The sequence below is a fragment of the Corvus moneduloides genome, chromosome 5 (genome assembly GCF_009650955.1).
Source record: "Corvus moneduloides isolate bCorMon1 chromosome 5, bCorMon1.pri, whole genome shotgun sequence".
NCBI lineage: Eukaryota > Metazoa > Chordata > Aves > Passeriformes > Corvidae > Corvus > Corvus moneduloides.
The window spans coordinates 48,492,570-48,514,421 of NC_045480.1; the positions used below are offsets into that span (position 1 = coordinate 48,492,570).

General features: G+C 39.3%; 1 protein-coding gene across 1 annotated transcript; it reads right to left on the reverse strand.

The window, feature by feature from the left end:
* Window positions 1–952: 952 nt before the first annotated feature.
* PLRG1 (pleiotropic regulator 1) lies at window positions 953–16,669 on the reverse strand. The gene is made up of 15 exons (XM_032109400.1): window positions 16,577–16,669; window positions 14,754–14,860; window positions 14,387–14,529; window positions 13,879–13,932; window positions 12,544–12,637; window positions 12,054–12,144; window positions 11,758–11,859; window positions 10,165–10,257; window positions 9,682–9,831; window positions 9,472–9,573; window positions 8,891–8,993; window positions 8,214–8,322; window positions 6,556–6,695; window positions 4,826–5,019; window positions 953–3,861 (listed from the first exon to the last, which is right to left on the reverse strand). Exons 1-15 carry the CDS (start codon window positions 16,583–16,585, stop codon window positions 3,802–3,804), a joined length of 1,551 nt encoding a protein of 516 aa, XP_031965291.1. The 5' UTR covers window positions 16,586–16,669; the 3' UTR covers window positions 953–3,801.
* Window positions 16,670–21,852: the final 5,183 nt, after the last annotated feature.

Sequence of the window (21,852 nt, forward strand, 5' to 3'; positions counted from 1 at the left end):
CCAGTGAAGTGTTTCTTAGCTGCTGCCATTAAAGAAACCTCAGATGGGAATCTCCCAAAGTTACAAGCTCTGCCTAAATGACCACCAGTGAAATCTGCAGTTACTTGCCTGCCAAGTTGCAAAGGACCAAGTGAATCACCAACTCCATACTATGCTTATGCAACAGGTAGTTTCAAGTCCTGTTAATGCAGTGTTCACTTCATAGATCAAGAATGCAGGTTGACCCTTCTTTAGCTGATCAGGCTTACTGACACAGATTCATTTCCTAATATGTAATGTTTTCTTAGGTATGCTAATAAAAGTTTAGAAGGCTCATCTAAAAATGAATGATGCATCTTGAGTACAAAAAAGCACACCCTGTGCAGATATTTACATACATGACATGGCAGACTGATACTTCTTCCAACTCACTGGAAGGAAAAAAAAACACCAACCCCTTCTCCCCTGCCCCCAAAAACCATGACCAACCAACCAACCAACAAAATCACACCCCACCAAGTGGAATCACCACTTCAAAATTTAGTGATAAACCCCCCCATTGACTTCATTGTGACCAGATTTTCAGTAGCATGCCATGTAGAGAAACATCCCTTTAATTTGCTCCCATTAAGACATACCAAAATTAGTTTAAGCTTTCTTTCACCCACAAAGCTGTCATCCAGAACTTGTCCTAGAACTCATACTTAAACTCCAGAGGTGTTTGCATGTTTTTATAAAACACACTAGAGAAAATGCATGAACAAATCTGCATCTGTTTTGCTAATCCCTTCATGCAGACAGGAAGCTCTCCATAAAACAGCAATCAATAGTTTCTCTCTTCCCATTACAGCTGATGGCCCAAAAAGACTTGTGCTATGGGAAACAGCCCATTTCAATCCTAAATTACTTTCATTTTCAATACAGTGGTTTTTTTTCTTATTACTATAAATCCATAATGGAAAAAAGACATGAATTCATATTGTATGGAAGGTTTTATTGATTGCTAAATTGCTGTCACTTACATCAGGTATAGCACTTCAATTCCAATCCAACAAAACTAAAAAGAAGCTGCTACTAAAGACTTGTTCCTGTAAGCCTTTCAGTTCCAAATACACGCTGCTCTGCACATCTTTCACACTGCCAGCAAACAACAGTGTTTTAGCTGCACAGCTTACACTGTATGCTTCAGTATACAGCAAAGAGTAATCTGAAAATTCATCACTTTTACCAGTTACACTTTTTTATGTTACAAACAAAACCCATTTTCTTACTCCTCCGCAATTATATATACAGTATAAAACAAATCTCAGGATTTGTGGTAGAAATTATTTGATCCTATACAGAAGACAACATCAAATTTTATGAAATTGAGAACAATAATTATTTTCTGAAATTAGACTATTAAACTGGCATTGCAGTGTGACCCTTTCCAGAACCATGTAAAACACATCCAGTAGACCAGACCCTCCTCTTTTGCTTCACCTTATGACTCACATGGACAAATCTAATGTCACTGTGTATCCTACACAATCAGGCCTGTGTGTGTCACAACTGAGTATCCAGGCTTACTCTGCACTAGAGAAGCACTTTGATGCAATCTGATAATCTTGATGCATCATAAATAATACTTACAGAAGAACATGTGATGATTACTGTCAAGTGGAAGAAAAAACTGCTGGGAAGGAAATGAACAAGTAAATCAAATGCTCAAGAATATACTTAAAAAAAAAAAAACCACACTTAGAACTGGGGCAGCCTATCCTAGAGCCAAAAAGGAAACATATTATCCCAAATAATAGTGCACGGCCTTTAATTTATAGACAAAATCTTTACCGAGGGCACAAAAAAGAAATGTTCTGACAACCACTGCCCCAAGACAGCAGATTCCTCCAGAAGTCCAGAGAAGAAACACAGGTTCTTACGGAGACTTTGTGATCTGTCTTCAAAACGATGAAGAGTGGAATAAATGCAGTTTCTAAAGTGAAGTGCCAGTACAGAAAAGACGTGCTAGAACTGTGGGCCATAGCTAGAGCTGTAATTTCTCCTTCCTCATTCCAAACTATCAAAAGAAACAGACACTTCATAAAAAAAAAGAAAACAAAACGAAACAAAAAAATTCTCAACGATCCCACCTCTTTTCAAGTAAGGTGTTTCTCTCTACTCTGGTTTCCTAAAGAGGATTTCACCGTGAGCAACAAAATTTTGTGTAACACCAATAATTCATTGATTTCTGGAATGAAGCATTAGTAGCAACATACAACATGCATAAGCCATAACCTGTATTTTTAATTGTTATATTAGTTAACATGGAAAGAACTGTAATCAAGATCCACAAAAATTCAAATTACCAGTGAAATAAAAGATGCTTAATCCAACTCCTAAATACGAAATATTCCCCTTCCTATTTTGTGAAGTTACTTCTGACAGTAGCTGTGAACTAAAATTCAGTTATTTATGCAGCATGGACTCCCTTGAAATGACATTGTCAAACATTCATATTATAAATACAAGACCTCCTATGCATCATAAAAAAGACAAAAATTGTCATAATATAAACAAGTCTTAGTTTTACTAGCTTTTTGTAAATTACATTGCAAATAACTCATTTGTCTAACATAAACCCTAGATTTGAAAGAAGTCAAACTGGTAGAGAATAGAAATAATTATTGTGAACTGCTTGATATCAATGCTTGATATCAGTGAGGACACAGATTTATTCCAGCATCTAGCCAGCGTGACACTTGCCAATGCAACTATTAACACCGCTAGCAAAATTGCCAGTAAGTGAATGGCCAGATGACAATGGTTTTCTCCACTGCCCTGCGAAGAGAAAGTGCTTTAGAGCAGCACGGACATCACAGATAAGCAGTAGCAAGGAGGCTTACATGTTTACTGCTTGTTACCTGACTATTTGTAGAGCCAATGAAAGATTTGTCCCTTCAGACGTACAAATCATCTTTCAGTAACAGTTTATTTTAAATTCCTTCCTAAGATCATGGGAAGACGCAATGTGTAGAATTAAGGCTTAAATGACTTAAGAGCTTTTCCTCGAGCTCAGTTGTGAAAGTTCACTGCACTCTACTGTGATATATGCTTTAGATAAATGGAAAAAACCAACAGTTCATCTACAAAGAAAGTCAACTGGTCCTAACCCTGCAGTGACTGCGAACAATATGATTTGACAGTGGTTCCTACAGAAGGCCCACTCTGAAATAACATAAATGAAGATGAGTGCTTCCATATGAAAGCTTTCCTGGGGAAAGATACACTTTGAAAATCCATTTCATTCAATAACAGCACCAGCAATGCTCAGAGGCCATGTTTTTAAAGCAAACTACCTTATTGTGTCGTCTTGCTTGTTTCTAAATTACTCTGAAATTCTAATTTCGTACAGACTTAGCCTATGTACAGTAAACAGTATTGGTCTAAAATCTGAAAGCGTCCCCAAGGAATTTCCAGAAGATGACTTCTATGCATGAATTTGTAATTAACTTTTGAGGTCAAGCAAGGGTGTTTCAGACAACCTAGCTCATCAAAATATTTTTATAAGAATCTATCGAGCGTAAGTCTAAAAAAATAACCACCTGCACACCTATCTTTTTCATGAACCCTGCATGCTCCACAAAGTTAACAGATTCAACTGGTTTGCTGGAATCACAACAAAAAAAGACAAAAGGAAAGAGAAACAAAATTTATTATAAAACATGTTGAAACAGCAATGACTTAACTGACTTCTTGCTCTGCTGTTCTAGGCAGAACAAAATGCGACTGAAAGCTCTCAGGAAAGCCAAAACAAAACTACAGAAGTAATATGTTGTTGCACTAAAATCGCTTTCTCTTGATAATTTCTGGTTTCCAGCTGACAGGATGGGTTTCTTCAGTCTAAAGGAAAAAAAAAAATCTTGTAAGGATTATTTTAAACTTGAAACTCACCTATAATTAAGGTTTAGTTTAAAATATTACTTATGAAGTATTCTGTACTCTATTTCATACGTAGCATTATTAATACCTAATCTACAAGGTAATTAACTTATCCAAATTAAATTTTCTATCATCTCACTGTCTGAAGTACATAGCAGTACTTGTTCTGTTCTTATCACTCTTTTTTTTTCCAACAAGGAAAAAGATCAGGTTGCCAATGGCATTTCCAAAACAACACTGTATCAAAGCACAGGAACACGAGTAGCCACCGACAGTCCTTCCAGAGGTATCAGTATTGGTAGATGTCATTGAGTGTATTTTGCCCAACTTCAAAACCGATTCCTTATATCTGAGAGTTGCTCCAAGTCTAATTCAGTGCAAAATTCCAATGCTTAATAAAAATTCTTTTATCCTTTATATTTAAGACATACACTGATAAACGACACAATAATCTACTGTCTTCTCCACTAGTAAATGAGTTCAGATTTTAGAGTTAACAGTGTGAAAATAAGCTATTTATTCTAAATTCTAAAAGTTGTCAAGGCCAATAACCAATCCAGATCATATAACTAAGTGCAATAAACCTTTGAAGTGCAATCCTTTTGCTGATCCCCATGTTTTTATCAATACAACCCCACAGTTCCCCACTGGGTTCAAAACCCAAAATACGTTATTGTATTCAGGTTTCTCCAAACTTCACCACAAAGGCCTTTTGCAAAAGAGTTCACAGACCTGACACTTGTACTACAGCATATAGTAAGAATTAGGAATGCAGAAATTAGCTACTGTCCTATTAATGCTAATGCAGAGGTCTTTCAACAAAACAGATTACGTAAGTCTGAACATGTCCCCTACTGACATGTGTTATATTTGTCTGATTTTTTTTGATTTGATGAAAATACTTTAAAAAGACACTTTCACATACCGCAGTATCATCTTCTTTGTATACTTTTATGGTTTTATCAGCTTCAGCAGTTAGCAATCTGCTTTCTGACTGGTCAAAAACACAAGCAAATATTCCTGATTCGCTGTCCAAAGAACCCGGCTGTACAGCTGCATGTACTCTCTGGAAATTGTATCCAGTTCTCCAGTCCCAAAGATGCATAGTACCATTATCAGCTACAACAAACAAACAAACAAACAAACTTAGTATTTTGACCAGTTAATTTCTATCTGTTTTCTAGAAAGAGTATCATGAACAACTAGTATATACATCAGGAATACATCTCCCAACATTCATGCAGAACAGTTCAGCACACCCCGTAAGTTTTCCTATTTTCTGCTTTTTTTCTTCTTCAGAATCTCATCCAGATTTTTATCAGATAACCCTGAGAGATGATAAACTACATCACAAGGCAATTGCAGCAAGTTGCTTTGGAAGCACAGTAAGGACTGGCATTCTGAATTTCAAGCTCCCTGAACAGTAGCTCCACTAAAGTTGAATGAAGAGGCATCATCCTACCAAAGAGATTAAGGACAGTAAGGACTTCTACATCATGCAAAGTAGGTTTGATGTTTGCACAGGTTTTATTCCAAATTTGGTTTAAGCCTCTGCCAGTATTGCTGCTGCTGGCATCAGCTACAGGGCATTCACAGCAATCTGAACTCTCTATTCAGAAGGATGTTCTCAAGATAATTTTTCAGTTACAAAACCCAATATCCTTCAAAAGCATTTTCTAGCCAAAACAGATCTATTAAAATTTAAATTTCTCCACAGCTGCCAGCTAGACAGGAAATCCAGATGTTTCAAGAAGGGTGTTTCTACAGTAGAAAACTCCAAGGTAAAATCAACTTCTTTTAATTCGGCATCACCTCCTCTGAAGGTGCTGTAGATAGCATGAAGATGTAAAGGGGAGAATTGATACTCAAATTTTAATTTTAAAAAGTCACAACTAATATTATTAAAATGACAGGGGGTTTTTTATGTGGAAAAGGAGAAGGTATTTTCTAAGACTCAGCTACTACTAACAATAAAAGTCTTACAAAGATGTTCTGAAAGTGTCTTCAAATAATAATAAGGAAATGTAAGTCTATTCCAGTATTCTGTGAAGTTCTTGCTCCTACTGTGAATGAGCCGAATGTCAAACACAGCTTTATCCAAATTTTAAAATCAAGGGCCCCTTTTACACACACATACTTGGAAACATAACCAGAGTAAGGTGACAATGTAATTGGCTGTTTTCCAGCTCCTGCTTAGCACAGTCCCATCTTACTCCACATCCTTAGCCTACAGGACATACAATATCCAAGGGGACCAAATGGGACCAAGTGCCCTATTCCCCATCAGCTTCAGCAAGATGTTTCTATATCCTCTATCCAGTCTCACTACATCAATGTGCAGCTAACTCTAGAGGAGGCACTGATGATTAGCAGATCATAAAGGATGGACTCTGGAGCCTTGCAGCAGCAGCCAGATGAGAAGAGGAAACCTCTTCCATGCAGCACATTAGAAGTCCTTCAAATTTATTTTATTTGCATGCAGCTCAGAAACATCCAAGAAGATGAAAGTGGCCCTATTCACTATGAAATGAAATGGTGTCCTGCAGCAGGCTTACAGGCCTAGGTAAAGCAGAGCTCTGTGAGCATCTCTGCCTAAGGACCTCCAGCCACATGGGCATGGGGGAAAGGAGAGGAATGTGTATTTCTGACTTTTACCTCCTGAGACCAGAACACCATCAGAATTTACAGCCAGGGTGTTTATAATAGCATTGTGACCAGAGAGGTTCTGAATGAAGTTTCCATCTGGGAATTTCCACTGCTTAATATTATCTGGAGAACCAGATGCAAATGTGTAACTGAAAGAAAATAAACACAGTATATTAAAGTTCAAAATCGCTGTAGTGAGAGCAAATGTCCTTCATTAAAACTACTGCTAAATGCTAGTTGCAAAATTACTTAATATTAGAACTGCTTTTCTGACATGTTTACTTCACATGAAGTTAAGCAATTTTATGAAGTCATGAATTAGCTATTCCTACTATTTTCTTTCCGTTTCATAGACTAAACTTTATAATATCCTATACGGCACAGGATTTAATATGCAAGTACTTAAAATGCACATTAAGTTCTCTTCAGTTGTTATTCTGGCAAATTTTCAGGTATAAGGGCATCATCAGCAAAGGTAACAGGAAAAAAAAGACAACAAACCCCAAGCACAGGCTAACAGCTAGTCTTCCAAAATTACATAAGCAAGGAGAAGGCCCCGCAAAAATGTAACTAAGAAAGATCATCTCTTCCACTGAGATACCCTGAAATAAAAATTTCCTTCATTTTAAGATGTGCAAGCAGTTTCTTGGTTATTTGGGTAGCACACATAAAAGTCTGTAGGAATACTTTCACTACCACACTGTCCAGGCAATTTGCTGTCTATTTAAAAGATACTACAAATAAAAAAGTGAGTCTTATGAGAAAATGCCAGAACGTTTAAAAAAATAGAAACACTGAAATACAGGCTCACAGCTGCTACTGTTTGACAAGAACACTTCAAGTTTACTTTCAAAAAGGTGTAATTGATGAAGCTGAATCTAGAATTACTTTTTTTTTTTTCAGAATGTAAGTAGAACTAGAGGTTTTTTCTATAGCTACAGATAACAGGCTATACAAGATTTCAGGCACACATTGGAACAGAGTTTATTCATATCAAAGATTCTGAATTTCTGATAGAAATGATAGAATGTAATTTTAAAATATGAAAGGCACAGAAGTATTGAAGTTCTATGTGAATTCCTTTTCTCCATTGTTTTAAAGGGCATCCAAACAGGCAACTGCTGTGCATCAAAATATAGCATCCAAATTCAGAGCATTTCCAAGACCATCTGCTTCAAAGTTTCAATTCTCACAGTAAGTTTTCTTTTAGGGCCAGTTAAGATTGAAATGTCTCGTGCAGTGAACCACATATTCAAAACAAAGGCCGTTCTATTAATCAGTCTCCTTTAGCATTAATCACACATGTGCAATGGCCCATTACAAAACTACTGCACTTTCTGCTCACAACTATTCAGTTACATATATATTATTAGCCTTACAAGCCCTGTATCACTGATTTTTAAGGACTGAATGAAAGGCACACACATAAGTAACCCTGTGGGATATAAGACATTCTCAGGATTGCTCAAGTACACCAATGCCAATACTAGAGAAGCACAATCAATGCAGTAAAACGTATCTGACAATTGATATGTACATTTTTGCATCATCCTAAGAGCATTACTTTCTCACATTATTATACTCTACCATTCTAGATCTTCACTCACATTGGCTCTCTTCAGCTCTCAAAAGCACTGTGAAAGTGTAACAGAATGAGGAAAACTTACTGTCTCGGATGTAGCACTACTGCTCTTACAGATTTCTTGTGATTTGTTAAAGTAACACGAGTTTTTCCTGCCACCAAGTCCCAGAGCCGTATGGTAGTATCATGACTGCCTACAATGAAAGGAAAATTAAAAAAAAAAAAAAATAGTAGAAACCATCGCCTTGACTTTATCATAATCATTACTTTGCTAAGGCAGCCAAAATGATGCGAGACAATAATATTGTGCTAATGCCACCTCAAATGAAGAATATGCTGGATTGCAATAGTCTTTTTACTCAGTTTGAAATCTAAGAACTAAGTTACACTGCAAAGCTGGATTTTGACATAATGGAAAAGAAGATGAACACTTAACCACGGTACTGGATGCTCCTTAAATGAAATGGGGAGAGCTAAAATATCACAGAAAATCCAAGTCTCAATACATATTACAACACAAATGTTAACACCAGAAAAAAAAGAAGTGCAGAAAAGCATTTGAACAATGCACAGTCATATTTGCTTAAACATACCATTAATAGTATGTAGTAACCACTGCATGGCCCAATTTCAACAGAAACTAGTAAGAGATATTGAGCAAATTCTCCAAAGTAACATTATGAACATCACACAATTACTGAATAAACACATTCATCATTAGGTTTTTCCATCATGTTACTCATGAAACCACGCCTACTATACCTGTAATAATTTGTGGTTCTGCAGCTTGGCACTTCACAGTTGCTACTGCATTTGTGTGTCCTGACAGTGTGTGCACACTGGCTTTTGTCCTCACATCCCAAATCTATGAATTCACAACAAATATGTGAGAGGTCAGTAACAGGTGCATATTCAATGTATTTTAGGCACTGTCAATAGTCTACAGATTAAAAAATGGTATTTAGGTGGTATTTTTCAACCAAACATTCATCACAGAACTGCCTCAGCTGGCAAATTTCAAAGAGAGCAGGAACCTGCCAGTGAACTTCTATGCATATGAATAATTTAAGTCACCATAGTCCCATACCACCTTCTAAATACTAAGCAAACCTACATATATTATGTAATGTACCTACTAAATTAAGAAATAAAACATCCTGAAGTGACATGACATGTTTGTATTTGGGCTTCAATTTTACCAACAATGTAAGACCAAGCTAACACAAATCATCTTAGTATTTCATCTAGATTGATGTTAACTTTTGCTAAGTGCTCTTTTTTACAAATGTAAGATATTGAAATACACATATCAGGGTGTTTAAACACAACAGTGCTATACTTACTCGTGCTGTTGAATCTCTGCTACATGTCACCAACACATCTATTGTTGGATGCAAGTCTAAGCCATAGACAGCACTTAGATGACCATGGTAATGTCTGATAACCTAAATGAACAAAAACCACACAAACTAATAATTGAAAGAATATTCTAAATGCTTTGATTTCTGTATTTGCTACCACCAATTCCTTCAATTAAAGAAACCATAGCTTACCTTATTGTATTCAAGATCCCAGCATTTCACTTGTTTGTCTTCTCCACAAGAAAAGAGGTATGGACTTCTTGCACTTACTATCACCCCTCGGACAGTACTGATGTGTCCCGTCAAAGACAATTTCAATTTGCCACTAGCAAGGTCCCAAATCTGCACCAAAAGAGGTATTTTAAGGTAGACAGGAGAAAGCTACACAGTAAGCCTGGGTAAACAGCCCAGATGTAACTGATCCTGTTGCACTGTAAGTTAAAAATAGAATCACAAATTATTTCGTCTCCAGATATGACCATGTAATAAATGAAATCTCAAGAAAAGAATTAGTGCTATGACAAGGTAATAAAAGAAAAAATGTTCTGCAGTTCATTATTCCACCAACAGTAAACAAGAAATTGTTTCCAAGGGGCTGGAGACATTTTTAAATAAAAAGGGAAAAAACCCCCACCCACTACAAACTTTGTCAGTCATTTCTTCCCAGCCTCTTACCTTTATGGTTCTGTCAGCAGAGCCAGTAACAAACCACTGATTTCCTGGTTCTACTGCAATACATCTCACCCAGCCCAGGTGACCACTGATAACCTTGAGAAAGAACCAAAAAATTTTATACATCAGAAATAATACACGTACATCTTTTGATGTAATTTTCCTTCTCCAACACTGAAATTTGCTAGTATTTACCAAGAAAAGTCAAATGTGAAATCAGATCTGAAGACAACTTGATTTCTACTTCAGTTAAAGAAAGAGAAAACTAGAAATTTATGTACACCAGACTTGGGGAGCTTGCAATAAGTAAATATCCTGTTCCTATAAGCAACTTTTTCACACCCTTTCAGAGTCCAAAACACTGTGGCTCAACACTTGAAGCTTTGAAGAGAAAGAGTCTATTTGAGCACCGATTCCTTATGCTGCTGTATAGTGCTTATACAAAGAACAATTCTAAAAATACTGGCTATTAAATTACATTTCTATGTAATAACCTCTTCAAGCACACCATCACCTTCTTTTCCCCAAAAGAGGGGTAATATGAGAGTTGGACACTTTCCAGCAATAAAATAATGGAGACTGATCTCACAAGAAACACTCCGCCAACGCATGCTTTGCTTTCAGCAGCCTTTCTGTTTCTCTAAATTCTCCAAAGTCAGACAGCTAAAATCAAAACCTGTAACTGGTTTCACTGGATGTCATATTTCATGTACTGTCATACAGCTCATTTCAAAAGATTTAAAACACAACAAAGCTTCTTAGGCAGAAATACTTTGGAAAGCTAAAGTGGACTTTTCTGATCACATGAGACCACAGACACAAGATTTTAAGATAACTGTCAAAATCTCTTAATATAGGAATAGAAATGGGCTTTTCTGGGGAGAAATCTAAGAAATAATTCATTTGACCTATTTTGAGTTCACATCTTTCACAACTTCAAACCAAGCTTAGGAAAACCAGTTAAAATGTAGATCTAAAGCAACAGATAGATGAAACCCACATTTGGTGTTCCAGCTATGCTTTTATTTCCAAGCTGTCTGAACAAGCTTTTGCCTTGTTGAGCAAGGATTTTGACAACAAACCTTCACTAAAACTGTTTACATGTACAAATACTCTAGTGACTTGAATTGTTATTCAGAGTATTTCTCTGAAAAGAAAGTGCTCCTAACAAGTAGGCATTTTTCAATTTTTCATCTGTTTACCATAAATCTCTTATGGATTTATTTTGGTGCCATTTCTTTCAAATGGCATTTATCTTAATTTCTACAGAAAACACATTCAAATACTGCTGTATTTAGAAAACCTATACACTCCTTGGAGTTCAAGTGGTTTTCAAAAAACTCTTTTAAAGATTAGCCTTCAGATTTCTAACTAATACAGCAAACCTAACAAATTTAGTGTAACACAGCTACAAGAGCAAAAAAAAGGTTCAAAGAGAGTGTGTGTATACAACTTAGTTGCGATCACTTTTTGATCACATTTTTGAATCATATTTGATTACATTTTTGAGAATGAGAACAAGAATTATGATTTAAGCTCTTACATAAAATATGTTTACTTTTTATGCGTGCTCATGTCATGTAATTTCTAACTTACCCTGTACAGTTTCCAAGGTGGATGCCACTGAGGTTTGGGCATGGTTGGAGCCTTCTTTGGCATTAACGCAGAATTTTTGTTTCCACCAGCTTCCACCATAGCCTGTAAGTTAAAAGAAGGGTTACTCTTCTGGTTCGTAGCTCACCTCTTTGCCCAAAGGCTAAAACCTTTTTATTCTGCCTTCTCAACACTGATTAAATTTAGTCAATCAGGAGATCTCCACACAACACACACAGCTCCAGAAGCAATCTGGTCAATACCATGTACTTTTCACATTAGATGTGCAACAGACTCACCACAGACATCCCAGGAGGTTGTGAACGCTCAGATATCCCAGCATGCCTGTAAATGTCACCCACGCCAGCAGCTGTCCGATTTGCATCCAGCCTAGGGTGAATGAAAATGGTTGATGAATTGCAATCAACTTTCTCCTGCTAAGTGATAAGGCATCACAGGGCTGCATACAGCTGAGTGTTGTACACCTCTCAGGATGGAGAATCCACAACCTCTCTTAGCACCCTGTCCAGAGCTTGACCACCCCAAGGTACAGATACCCACAAAGCTTCACCTCTTTTCTGCCTAAACAAAATTTCCCTTGTCCCAACGTCCACCCACTGCCTCTATGACAATACAAAAAAAAAAGCATACAGAAAATGATGCCTGTCCACACTAAAAGCAGTTTTTTAAAGAATATTTTAATTACTCCAGGTAGCTCCTATCCCAGCCTTTGTGATTTGCCTTGAAACTCCCATAGATAACAGTGTCAATGAGGTAACACAGCAGTACCTGGACTGGGAAGCAGGAAGTGCTACAGCTAAGGACTGCGCTGCAGATTCACTTGGCATCCTCTGGACCTTAGTATCTGCTGTCAAAGCCACGCCTTGGAAAAAATAACACGGCACAAACAAAGACAACTCTTTTAAACAGGAACTCAAAAGTGTATTATACTAACATGTATATACACGTGTACCTGCAAACAAGGGCCTGACACACCTGTAATATTAAGCGTCATCCTTCAATAACATTTTCACATCCAATTCAAATCTACTGAAATCTTTGTTTTGGCCCAATCCTTTTCATCTTGATCTACTACATACGTGAATAAAAAATTTCTAGAGTATAAAACTGTGTGTTTATATCAGTGGAAACGAGAAAAAAAAAAGTCTAATTAGGAGCAGCATCCATCTTTTTATCCAGCTTCAAATTCTATGGAAATTCAAACATTACAGAAATAAACATGGTGTTGTGAAGCATTTGCTAACTTAGGCCCTTTAGTACAAATTATAATCCAACCCTGTGTGGGGCTACGCATCACACAGTGGTGCCAGAACTACAAAAGGCTTAGTTCCACTGAAGTGAGAATTTCAGGCTATATCTTCAGATTTTTAACATTATCTCAAGAATAGCAGATCTTTTCTTTAAAAAAATTTAAAAACTCTTTGTAAAGTATAGTTTTGGAGCAGACTAACTAATTGCTTTATTTCTCTTCCTAACCAAACTTCTGTCAGTTGACAACAAACTCAGTATTTGGGCAAAATATTCAGGTTAAAACAAGAAACAGCAAAGAAAGAAATCTGATTTTTAACCCTGATATATATGATTCTATTAAAAGAACATTAAACTTGTCGAAACCACTGTGAGAAATTCTCAACCGCACAGTTACAAGAAACTATGCCTGGTATTTTAAAGATTGAGGGTCCACTGAACACTCATATTTGTTAATTTATAAGCCAAAACAACAGATTTTCCACTATACTCATAATAAACTTAAGTACAATGAAAGATTAACAGCTAAAACTACACTCTTACAAGAATAGAGCAGGATTCATCAGCAACAGTGGCAATTAGCAATGGCCAATGTAACAATACAGAAACATAACCCTTACAAGCATGGACAAAACCAAATGACACTAAAACTTTATTAAACCTTTAAGTCTCTTCCCCAGAGCAAGGTGGTGAAACCTGCACCTTTCTACTCTGGTGACGAAAAGCAGGCTACATTCCATTACTATCAAGTATAGATTCACAACAAGAGGAAGCCTGCTCCTGCTAGGATGAACAATGCCTTGTTCATACAGGAAACCAAAAAGTTCATGCAAACACTTGCAAAATTTTACTTACCAGGCCCAGATGGGTATGGGTGTGTACCAGTCACCACATACTCAAGTTCTTGTCCTAAAGAGCAAGAAAATGTTATATTAATAATTACATTTTATACTGCACTGTAAATAATGCACTCAAACAGCAAACAGAGGAAAACAGAGCAGGTCACACATGGCAGAAACCAGTAACCACTTCCAGTGTACTTAGACATTTCTCATTTTCATTAATTTAATTTGTTCTGTGTGCAGCACACACTAATGTTACCAAAAATTACTCTTTTTACCAATTAATCACTATAAAAAAAATCCACAGCACCCAATAACTCCTTTGCTATAAACAAGCTTTCCCCTTGCTCTGAATCACGTACCTCCTGTGGACCCTAGCAAGAAAAATACCAATCAAAAAAGGTTTCTTTTATTTCTGTATTTATTTCCAGTGGATTAACACTGGACTGCATTCTTTAGATTCTACATCAGTGAGACTGTTGCAAAAGAAAGGACAAATATACCACTAAGAGCATACTAACCTTGATTTCCAGAATACTGCTTGTGTCCATAGGGATCCCCAGTGTTGGGGCCTCCTTTCTCCCTCAGGTTCTCTTTGAGAGTGGGCATGTGTAGCACTGAGCCGTACTCTGTGCGCAGCTTGACTGCCATTTTCACCTTGTGACTGTGGGAAGAGTAAAGCATAATCCTCATTAAACCCCAGTTTCTGAACTGTTACTAAGTTTTGAAATATTTTAGAGAGGATGTCATAAAACTTACTTTACAACTCTAATATTTCTCTCCTCTCAAAATTACACTGTTAACAGCACAGAAACATCTGAATTTCTGACTTGGGTGGAGCAATCATTAACAGAGTTTAAAAACTTCACTGAGTGCAGCAGCACTTACCTTTCTTCATCCAATGGGATAGGCTTGGCATTATCAGCTACAAACATGTCATGGGTTCTCTTCAAAGACCTGAACACAAGTGTGTGCACAGAATGTTTTTGGACTTCCTAAAATAAAGAAAAAAGCATTTAAATATGCTTGAACAGATTTAAATGAAAAACTGTAAACTGAAACATAAATTGAACTGAGTAGCAATTTCAAATCTCAGTTCTATCATATGCAACCATTCAGTTCACAGAAGACACTAATCCTTTTGGAAACTAAAAAATTAAGTTTATCTGTTAATTGTTTTACAGTGTTTATTCAAAACTATATACTATTCCTTGTAAACTTACAAGACTTTGAAAAGCAAGCCAAAAACTCTGATCAAACTTTCTGCACTGGTATTTACATGACAAATCCATGAACATAAAAGCTTTTATCTCACATCCTTTCCAGTTCTGTTTTTATATGCAGGCAATAAAGTAACCAATTCTGAAAAAAACCCCTGTAAATTTTCCTTCACTACCACCATAAAAAAAACATGGGCAATCGTGAATTTGTGTACCACTTCACGTTAGCATGGCTAATCACCACTCAACAACAGCAGCTGTTGACACAACAAACAGAGGAGTAGGTAAGACCACGTCTCCCCGGCAGGGAAGAAGCTTCTGCAAGTAATTTTTGACAAAAACTTTTCTGTAAAAAACCAGTTCATAGTGTTGCATGGGGCAGCAGTCGTTCCACCTTCTTCTATAATCCTGACAACCCCACATGCTTTTAGAAGGGCATGACATTCACACCACAGTAACGATTCTATAGCCTATAAAACCAGGGGCCTTCTCCACAGCGGTACTCCCAAGCCCTCACAAAGACCCCTGAGGATGCCACTATGGGCTAACAGAGTCAGTAGCTCTCTGGTGGTCGAGCATGACAGCATCATTTCCCCATAATCACAGAACATGCTGAGTTGAAAGGGACCCACAAGGACCATCAAGTTCAACTTCTGGTCCTGCACAGGACACCCCAAAAATCACACCATGTGCCTGAGAGCATTGTCCAAATGCTTCCTGAACTCGTCAGGCTGGTGCTGTGACCCCTTCCCTGGGGAGCCTGTTTCCCTGTCCAACCACCCTCTGGGTGAAAAATCCTTTCCTAATATCCAACCTAAACCTCCCCTGACACAGCCTCAGGCCATTCCCTCGGGTCCTGTCACTGGGCACCACAGCGATCAGATCCGATTAGCGCCTGCTCCTCTGCTTCCCCCTCACGAGGAAACTGTAAACTGAAATGAGGTTTCCCCTCACTCTCTTCTCCAGGCTGAACATGGCAAGCGACCTCAGCCACTCTTCATAAAGCTTCCCCTCCACACCATTCATACTCATTTCATTTAGACCTTTATTTTACATTGTGGTACCGAAAACTGCCCCCCAGCACTCGAGGTGAGGCTGCCCCAGAGCAGAGCAGAGCGGGACAATCCGCTCCCCTGCCCGGCTGGCGATGCTGTGCCTGATGCCCCGCAGCACCAATTCCGCAGACGGCACAAGTCTGGCAAAGCAAGCCCGCTGCCCGCTGCTCACTCCCTCCCCAGACAGGCACGGGCCGATGACCCGCACCCTCTGCGTCCTGCGTGCACCTCGCTATCCCCGGGCCGGACCTGGCGGGGGCTGCGCAGACGGAAAGGGCGCCAAGGTCCATCCCCACAGCGGCCCTTCCCACCCTTCCCACTTCTCTCGCCCGGCCCCAACCCGCCCCAGTGACTCGGCCCCACTCCCTGGTCTCGCCCGAGGAGCCTCTGGGGCGCGACAGAGTGGACATGCGGGGCCGCTCCCCCCGTCCCTCACCTCCGCCATGGCGCCACCGAACTCCCCCCGCCGCAGCCGCTATGGAGCCACTTCCGGCGCCTTCCTGCGCCGCACCGGAAGTGACGCGTGGAAGAGGGAAATGAGGGGGACAATAAAAGAGGGGCGGGGCTTATGGCACCCCCTCCCCTCGGTGTACTGGGGATCACGGGTTCGAGCCCCGCCGGCGCTGCCGGAGCAGGCGGTGCGAGTCACTTCATCAGCGTGTATAAATATCTAAAGGGGGGTGACAAGAGAACGGAGCCAGGCTCTGCTCGGTGGTGCCAAGCAATAGGACACGAGGCAGAAACTGGTGCACAGAAGTTCCTCCTGAACATGAGGAAGAACTTTACTGTGCCGATGATCGTGCACCAGCACAGGTTGCCCAGAAAGATTGCGGAGTCTCCCTCGCTGGAGATACTCAAGAACCCTCTGCACACAACCGTGTGCCGCGTGTTTTGGGATGGCCCTGGGGTAGCCGGAGGTGGGCCCCGCTGGCCCCGCTGCGGGGCCGTGTCTCAGGTGTGCGCTGCGGGCAGCGGCCGCCAGAGGGCGGTGTCGCGCTGCGGGAGAGGCGCCGGCGCTGCCCCGTCACGCTGCGGGCCTGGCCGCGCTCTGCTCCGTCCCGTCTTGGGGCCGGGATTCTCGGCCTTTGCGACTGCTTTGGGTCGTGCAGCTACAGGTTTCAAGTATTGCTTCCCTCGCGAGTTCTCGAGGATAAAGCCACACAGTTTGGAACCACGGTGATATTGGACCATTATAGCTGGTCTTTTGGGAAGAGTGTCTTGAGTTTGGGTTCATGGGTCCTCATTTGGATGGAGAGTGAAGCATGTAAACGAGCTGTAACCCCTGCACCCCGTGGCAAAGTGTTGGTTGTGAAAGCGCAGAGGTTGTAATCGTCTTCCAAATGTACCCTGGTACTCCACCTGATATTTCACTTTCCTTCATAAGCAGAATAACCAAATGCATCTGTGCAAATTTCACATACGCACCTAATTTCTCCAGATACACTCATCTGCTCTTAATTCCAGGAAGTCTGGTCCTCCTGGGCAGTAGCTGGGATTTGGTAAGCTCATCTTTTGCAGCCACTCCATCATGATGTTCTTCTTTATCACTGGACCAGCCAATTACTCTGCCTGCATGCCTGAGCTGTGAACATTTTACAAACTTGATCTGGACTAGAAGTAATTCAGTGCAGCATAGGTGGTTCAAACCTGTCATCTTTATTAGCTACAGGACTGTGTTAGCCTGGGATTATTTTTGGTACACGACTTGCCTGCTTGACATCAAGGTCGTGTCTTTTCTGCAGTTGGTGGGTCATTTCTTGTGGCTGCACTGATGATTTATGTTTAGTAATTTAGGTTACAGTGATGGTAATGTGCTCCACGTGGCTTTGACCCCCAGCTCCCGGTCTAGGTAGAGGTGGGGAAGAGATGCCAATTGTCACTAACGGTGGAGAACTATTGCAAGCTCCATTTCAAGCCAAGGCAGCCAGGTTTCATATTTAACATGTCAGCCTATTTTGGTAGTCCTTCTGGTGAGGCTGGCAATAATCCCTCTGGATTTCAGCGCTTCCTGTAAAGGCCAGCATAGCACCTCGAGGAGGGGGAGCATTGTCTGTCCTTGCTTAAAGTGCAACCTAGAGTGCAAACTCCACAGGGCAGTGTGTCAAAATGGGGCAAGTCTTTCATGTCCTCTTGGGCTAATGAGGTTAGATTGAGGATACACAACATTTGAAAGGAAATTTGGGGAGAGCTAGGGATTTCAAACAGGTTTGCCTTTCTTTTTTAAGGTTACAGACAGAGTAGCATGACCCTGCTTGTTTGCTCAGTTGACTGGTAGATTTGATGTGTGGAAATGGTTTAAAGGCTGGTCTCTGGCAGTGTACAGAGTTGTTTCCTTCCTATTGTCTGTCGAAAGAAATCAAACTTATTTCCACCGCCTTTTAAAGGGAAACCAAATTTGAAATACGTGATCTGGTAGCAAAATTTTTTTTAAAAATCCATTTATATTTAGCAAGAAAACTTGTCTGTGCTTTTTATTACTATTATTAGTAGTATTCACATGGCCCTGTAGTTGCTATAGTTGTTCTCATTTTTTTTACAAGTAAACATTCCCCTCAGAAATTTATATCCGAACTTGTTTCCTGGTTTCCTTGTAATGCTTTAGAAACTCAGAGAACAAATTAATCTTTTCGGAGATTTCAGAATCCAGTTAGAGGACAAATTTAATATTTTTGTTTTTCTAGAAGGTTTAGTCTAAGGTGAAATTTAGTCCTGGAACGTCAATAAATCATGTCAGTAATTTTAACAAGAATATGCATTTTATTAATTTTCTTTGTTATATGTGGTTTCTTGATGTGTTCTTGCATGTCAGCTACAGCTGCAATTCTGGAAAAAGCAAACTATGTATTTTTTAATAGGCACTGTTCCATGGAGGGTGACTGGTAAGTTGGATGGACTTCTAGTGTTGTGTTAAAGGCAAAGTGAATAGGCACATTCATTAATGTTTTAGAATTTGCTTGCTCCCAGAACACGGAGATACCATTAATTATCATTTACAAGAAACCTTTGAAGTAATATTTGCTACCAGTAAAAGCAGATAAGAAAAAAGGATGTTTGTCTCAGCAGAGATGAACATTTAAGTTTACAATATTCTTTTCATAGGATGACACTATTACAACACTAGTTGTTTAAAAGGACATTTCTAAATCAACAGTTATTTTTAAATTTAAACACTGTAGCTCAGTGTAAGCCAAGAAGGTTCTGTCCCCCAAGACCTCTTCGGGGGGTATATCCAGCTCTGAAGGGCCATGATCTGGTGACCACGACTCACCTGGGGGCAGGGGGGGTTGTGTAAAGAGGGTTGCATCACTGGCTGGCACAACAAACACCAAGGCAGCGAGCAAATAGTCATTCCTCAAATCACACATACGCCTCTGCCAGTAAGTGCCTTTTTAGCACAAAAATACTATACAGAGGGGTTTCCTGGAACACCAACAGGTCCATGGTGTATTATTGCAGTTTCTAGCAGGTGGGTTGTGGTATCACTACCACGTTAACTCTGGAAACACCTTCTCCTTAACCACATGAGTTGGAGGAGGCAGTATGAAGGAAAAAAGATAGGTTGTTCTGTTTTGAAGAGAAAGCTTTGATATCATTTTTAGAAGAAATTTAAGTCATAGTTCTGGTTCTTCATAAGGCTTTATTCAATCCTTATAAAGTGTCAGCCTGACTGTAATGGTTGCAATCATGAGAGTAAAACCACGTCTCATAACCAAGATGCTAATGGAGGTTAACTTCTGCTGCCAAAATGCTTTTCTGTATGTGTGTATGTTTGCCAGGATAGAACCCTCTGTATGCCATTCCAAATTTGGACCGTTTTTGCTGGTAAAAGTCTCCAGGCACAACCTCTGCAGTGCAGACAAGGCCCTTGCTTACCAGATGGACAGTCACACGATCCTTTCCCTGGGGCATCTGGTCATTTGGCACGTACGTAGCCACCAACCTGCTGTGGTGTGACATGCACGTGTTGCTCATGGAGAATCCTGAGGGAGACACAACCACCCAACTCTCCTGGGGAAGCCAATGAAAAGTACTGGAGCTGGGAGGGTCAGAGGCTGAGTTTCAAAGGGGAAATCCCGTCTGAAGGCAGAATAAGCCTGGGGGTTTCCCATGCTGGGCCTCTGCAGCTGGCTTGGGAGCTCCTGCACCAACCCTTGTCAACCAGTCTCTAACAGCCTCTGCACAGACACAACCAGGGCTTTTCATCAGGAGCTAAAGAGGGCTTAATGCCTGAAGGAGGACACCATAAGTTACTGCGGAACATGCTGATGGTTTCAAAACAGATTTAGCACAAATATCATATATTTAATTAAGATTTGTGTGAGCTGATCCAGGATAATTTGAGTTTCTGGCTTGGGACTAGTGAGACCTGGTTTTGGTTCCACTGTATCACAAGCTGCTCATAAGCCGTGGGCAAAGGTTCAAGATGACCATGTCCCTTCCATATATGTAAGATGAGGGTGGCTGAACTTCCCTTAGAGGTACATGGAGGGAAAACAGTATTATAAGTTTGGAGATTCCCAGAATCAATGATAAAATCTTGGATAGCATCCATAAGTGGAAATAACTTGTTAATGATGTCAGTTTTGGCCTTAGAAAGATTTCTTTAACATTTGTAGGGAGAAGTTTGTGTTCTTTCAAATCTAATAGTGTTGGTGATGTCCTCATGCAGGAGATCAAATTCAGTGGAGTTTTAACTCCTTGAGCCATGGCTGATTTTGGTCCAAACTGTTTAATAATTAAACCAGTCAAGTTAAATATTTTTCATATTTTGTGAATCTACATAGCTTACTAGAATTCTGACAACAGCAGAAATACAGGAAAAGGCCTAAACCAAGCAATTTTAGCTGTTCTTGTCTTTGCTTCCCATAAAATCCCCCCTCCATCAAGTTAGTCTTTGAAATGGAAGCTCAGACCACAGTTTGCATCCCTTTCTGGGTTCAGATATCTGTATGAATGACTTCAGAAAAGTGTTCTGGTTCTCACTTGGCACACTTAATTTAATTCAGTACATTTTGGTCATTTATAATTCCTGAGGAAATCACAGGATATAAACATACTGAAATGTTAAAACTCTGCTAATATGAGAGCAGTGATATGCAACCTCTTTTAAAACATTAGAAAGCATGTTTGAGTATTCCACTATGATTTCAAGTAACTTCATGCTGTATTCTCTTAAAAGATTATTAAAAATATTTAAATAATATTTGAAAGATGTACGTTTTGTATTAAAAAAGAAACCAGCAAATTAATATGTAAAATTGAATTATTTTAGTTCATTTACAATACCACAAGGATATATTAATAGAATAATGTTGGCTTATGCTTACAGTATTCATCTGATCTTTAATAAATCAGCACGTTGGTTTTATTCAAAATTATTATTCAAAAAAGTATATTAAAATATACTTTTTTTTCTTTTATATAAAAAGACCCAAAGATTTGCATACCTATCAGGCACCATCGAACTATTTAGAAAAATGCAGCAATCTGTATGTTGTGAGTTGTCTTCACATTTAATACAATATTTCTGAAACATTCACATTTTCAGCACAGAAAAAAAAAGCCATCACAGCGTGACATCTAATGACTTTTTTTCCTTTGGCTATTCAAATTTCCAGCTGTTTTAAAATACTTGTGATTTTTGAGACAATGGTAACCTTGTGTAATCTGAGCAGGAGGTACTTTTAAGGATCTGAACATGTATTTGATGCC

What these genes read in the sequence shown, in the direction of transcription:
- PLRG1 (XM_032109400.1), bottom strand. An exon ending in CCCATACCCATCTGGGCCTG is followed by an intron (nt 12,638 to 13,878) that starts GTAAGTAAAATT and finishes ATTTTTTCCAAG; the next exon opens with GCGTGGCTTTGACAGCAGAT. An exon ending in AACCTCCTGGGATGTCTGTG is followed by an intron (nt 11,860 to 12,053) that starts GTGAGTCTGTTG and finishes TTTAACTTACAG; the next exon opens with GCTATGGTGGAAGCTGGTGG.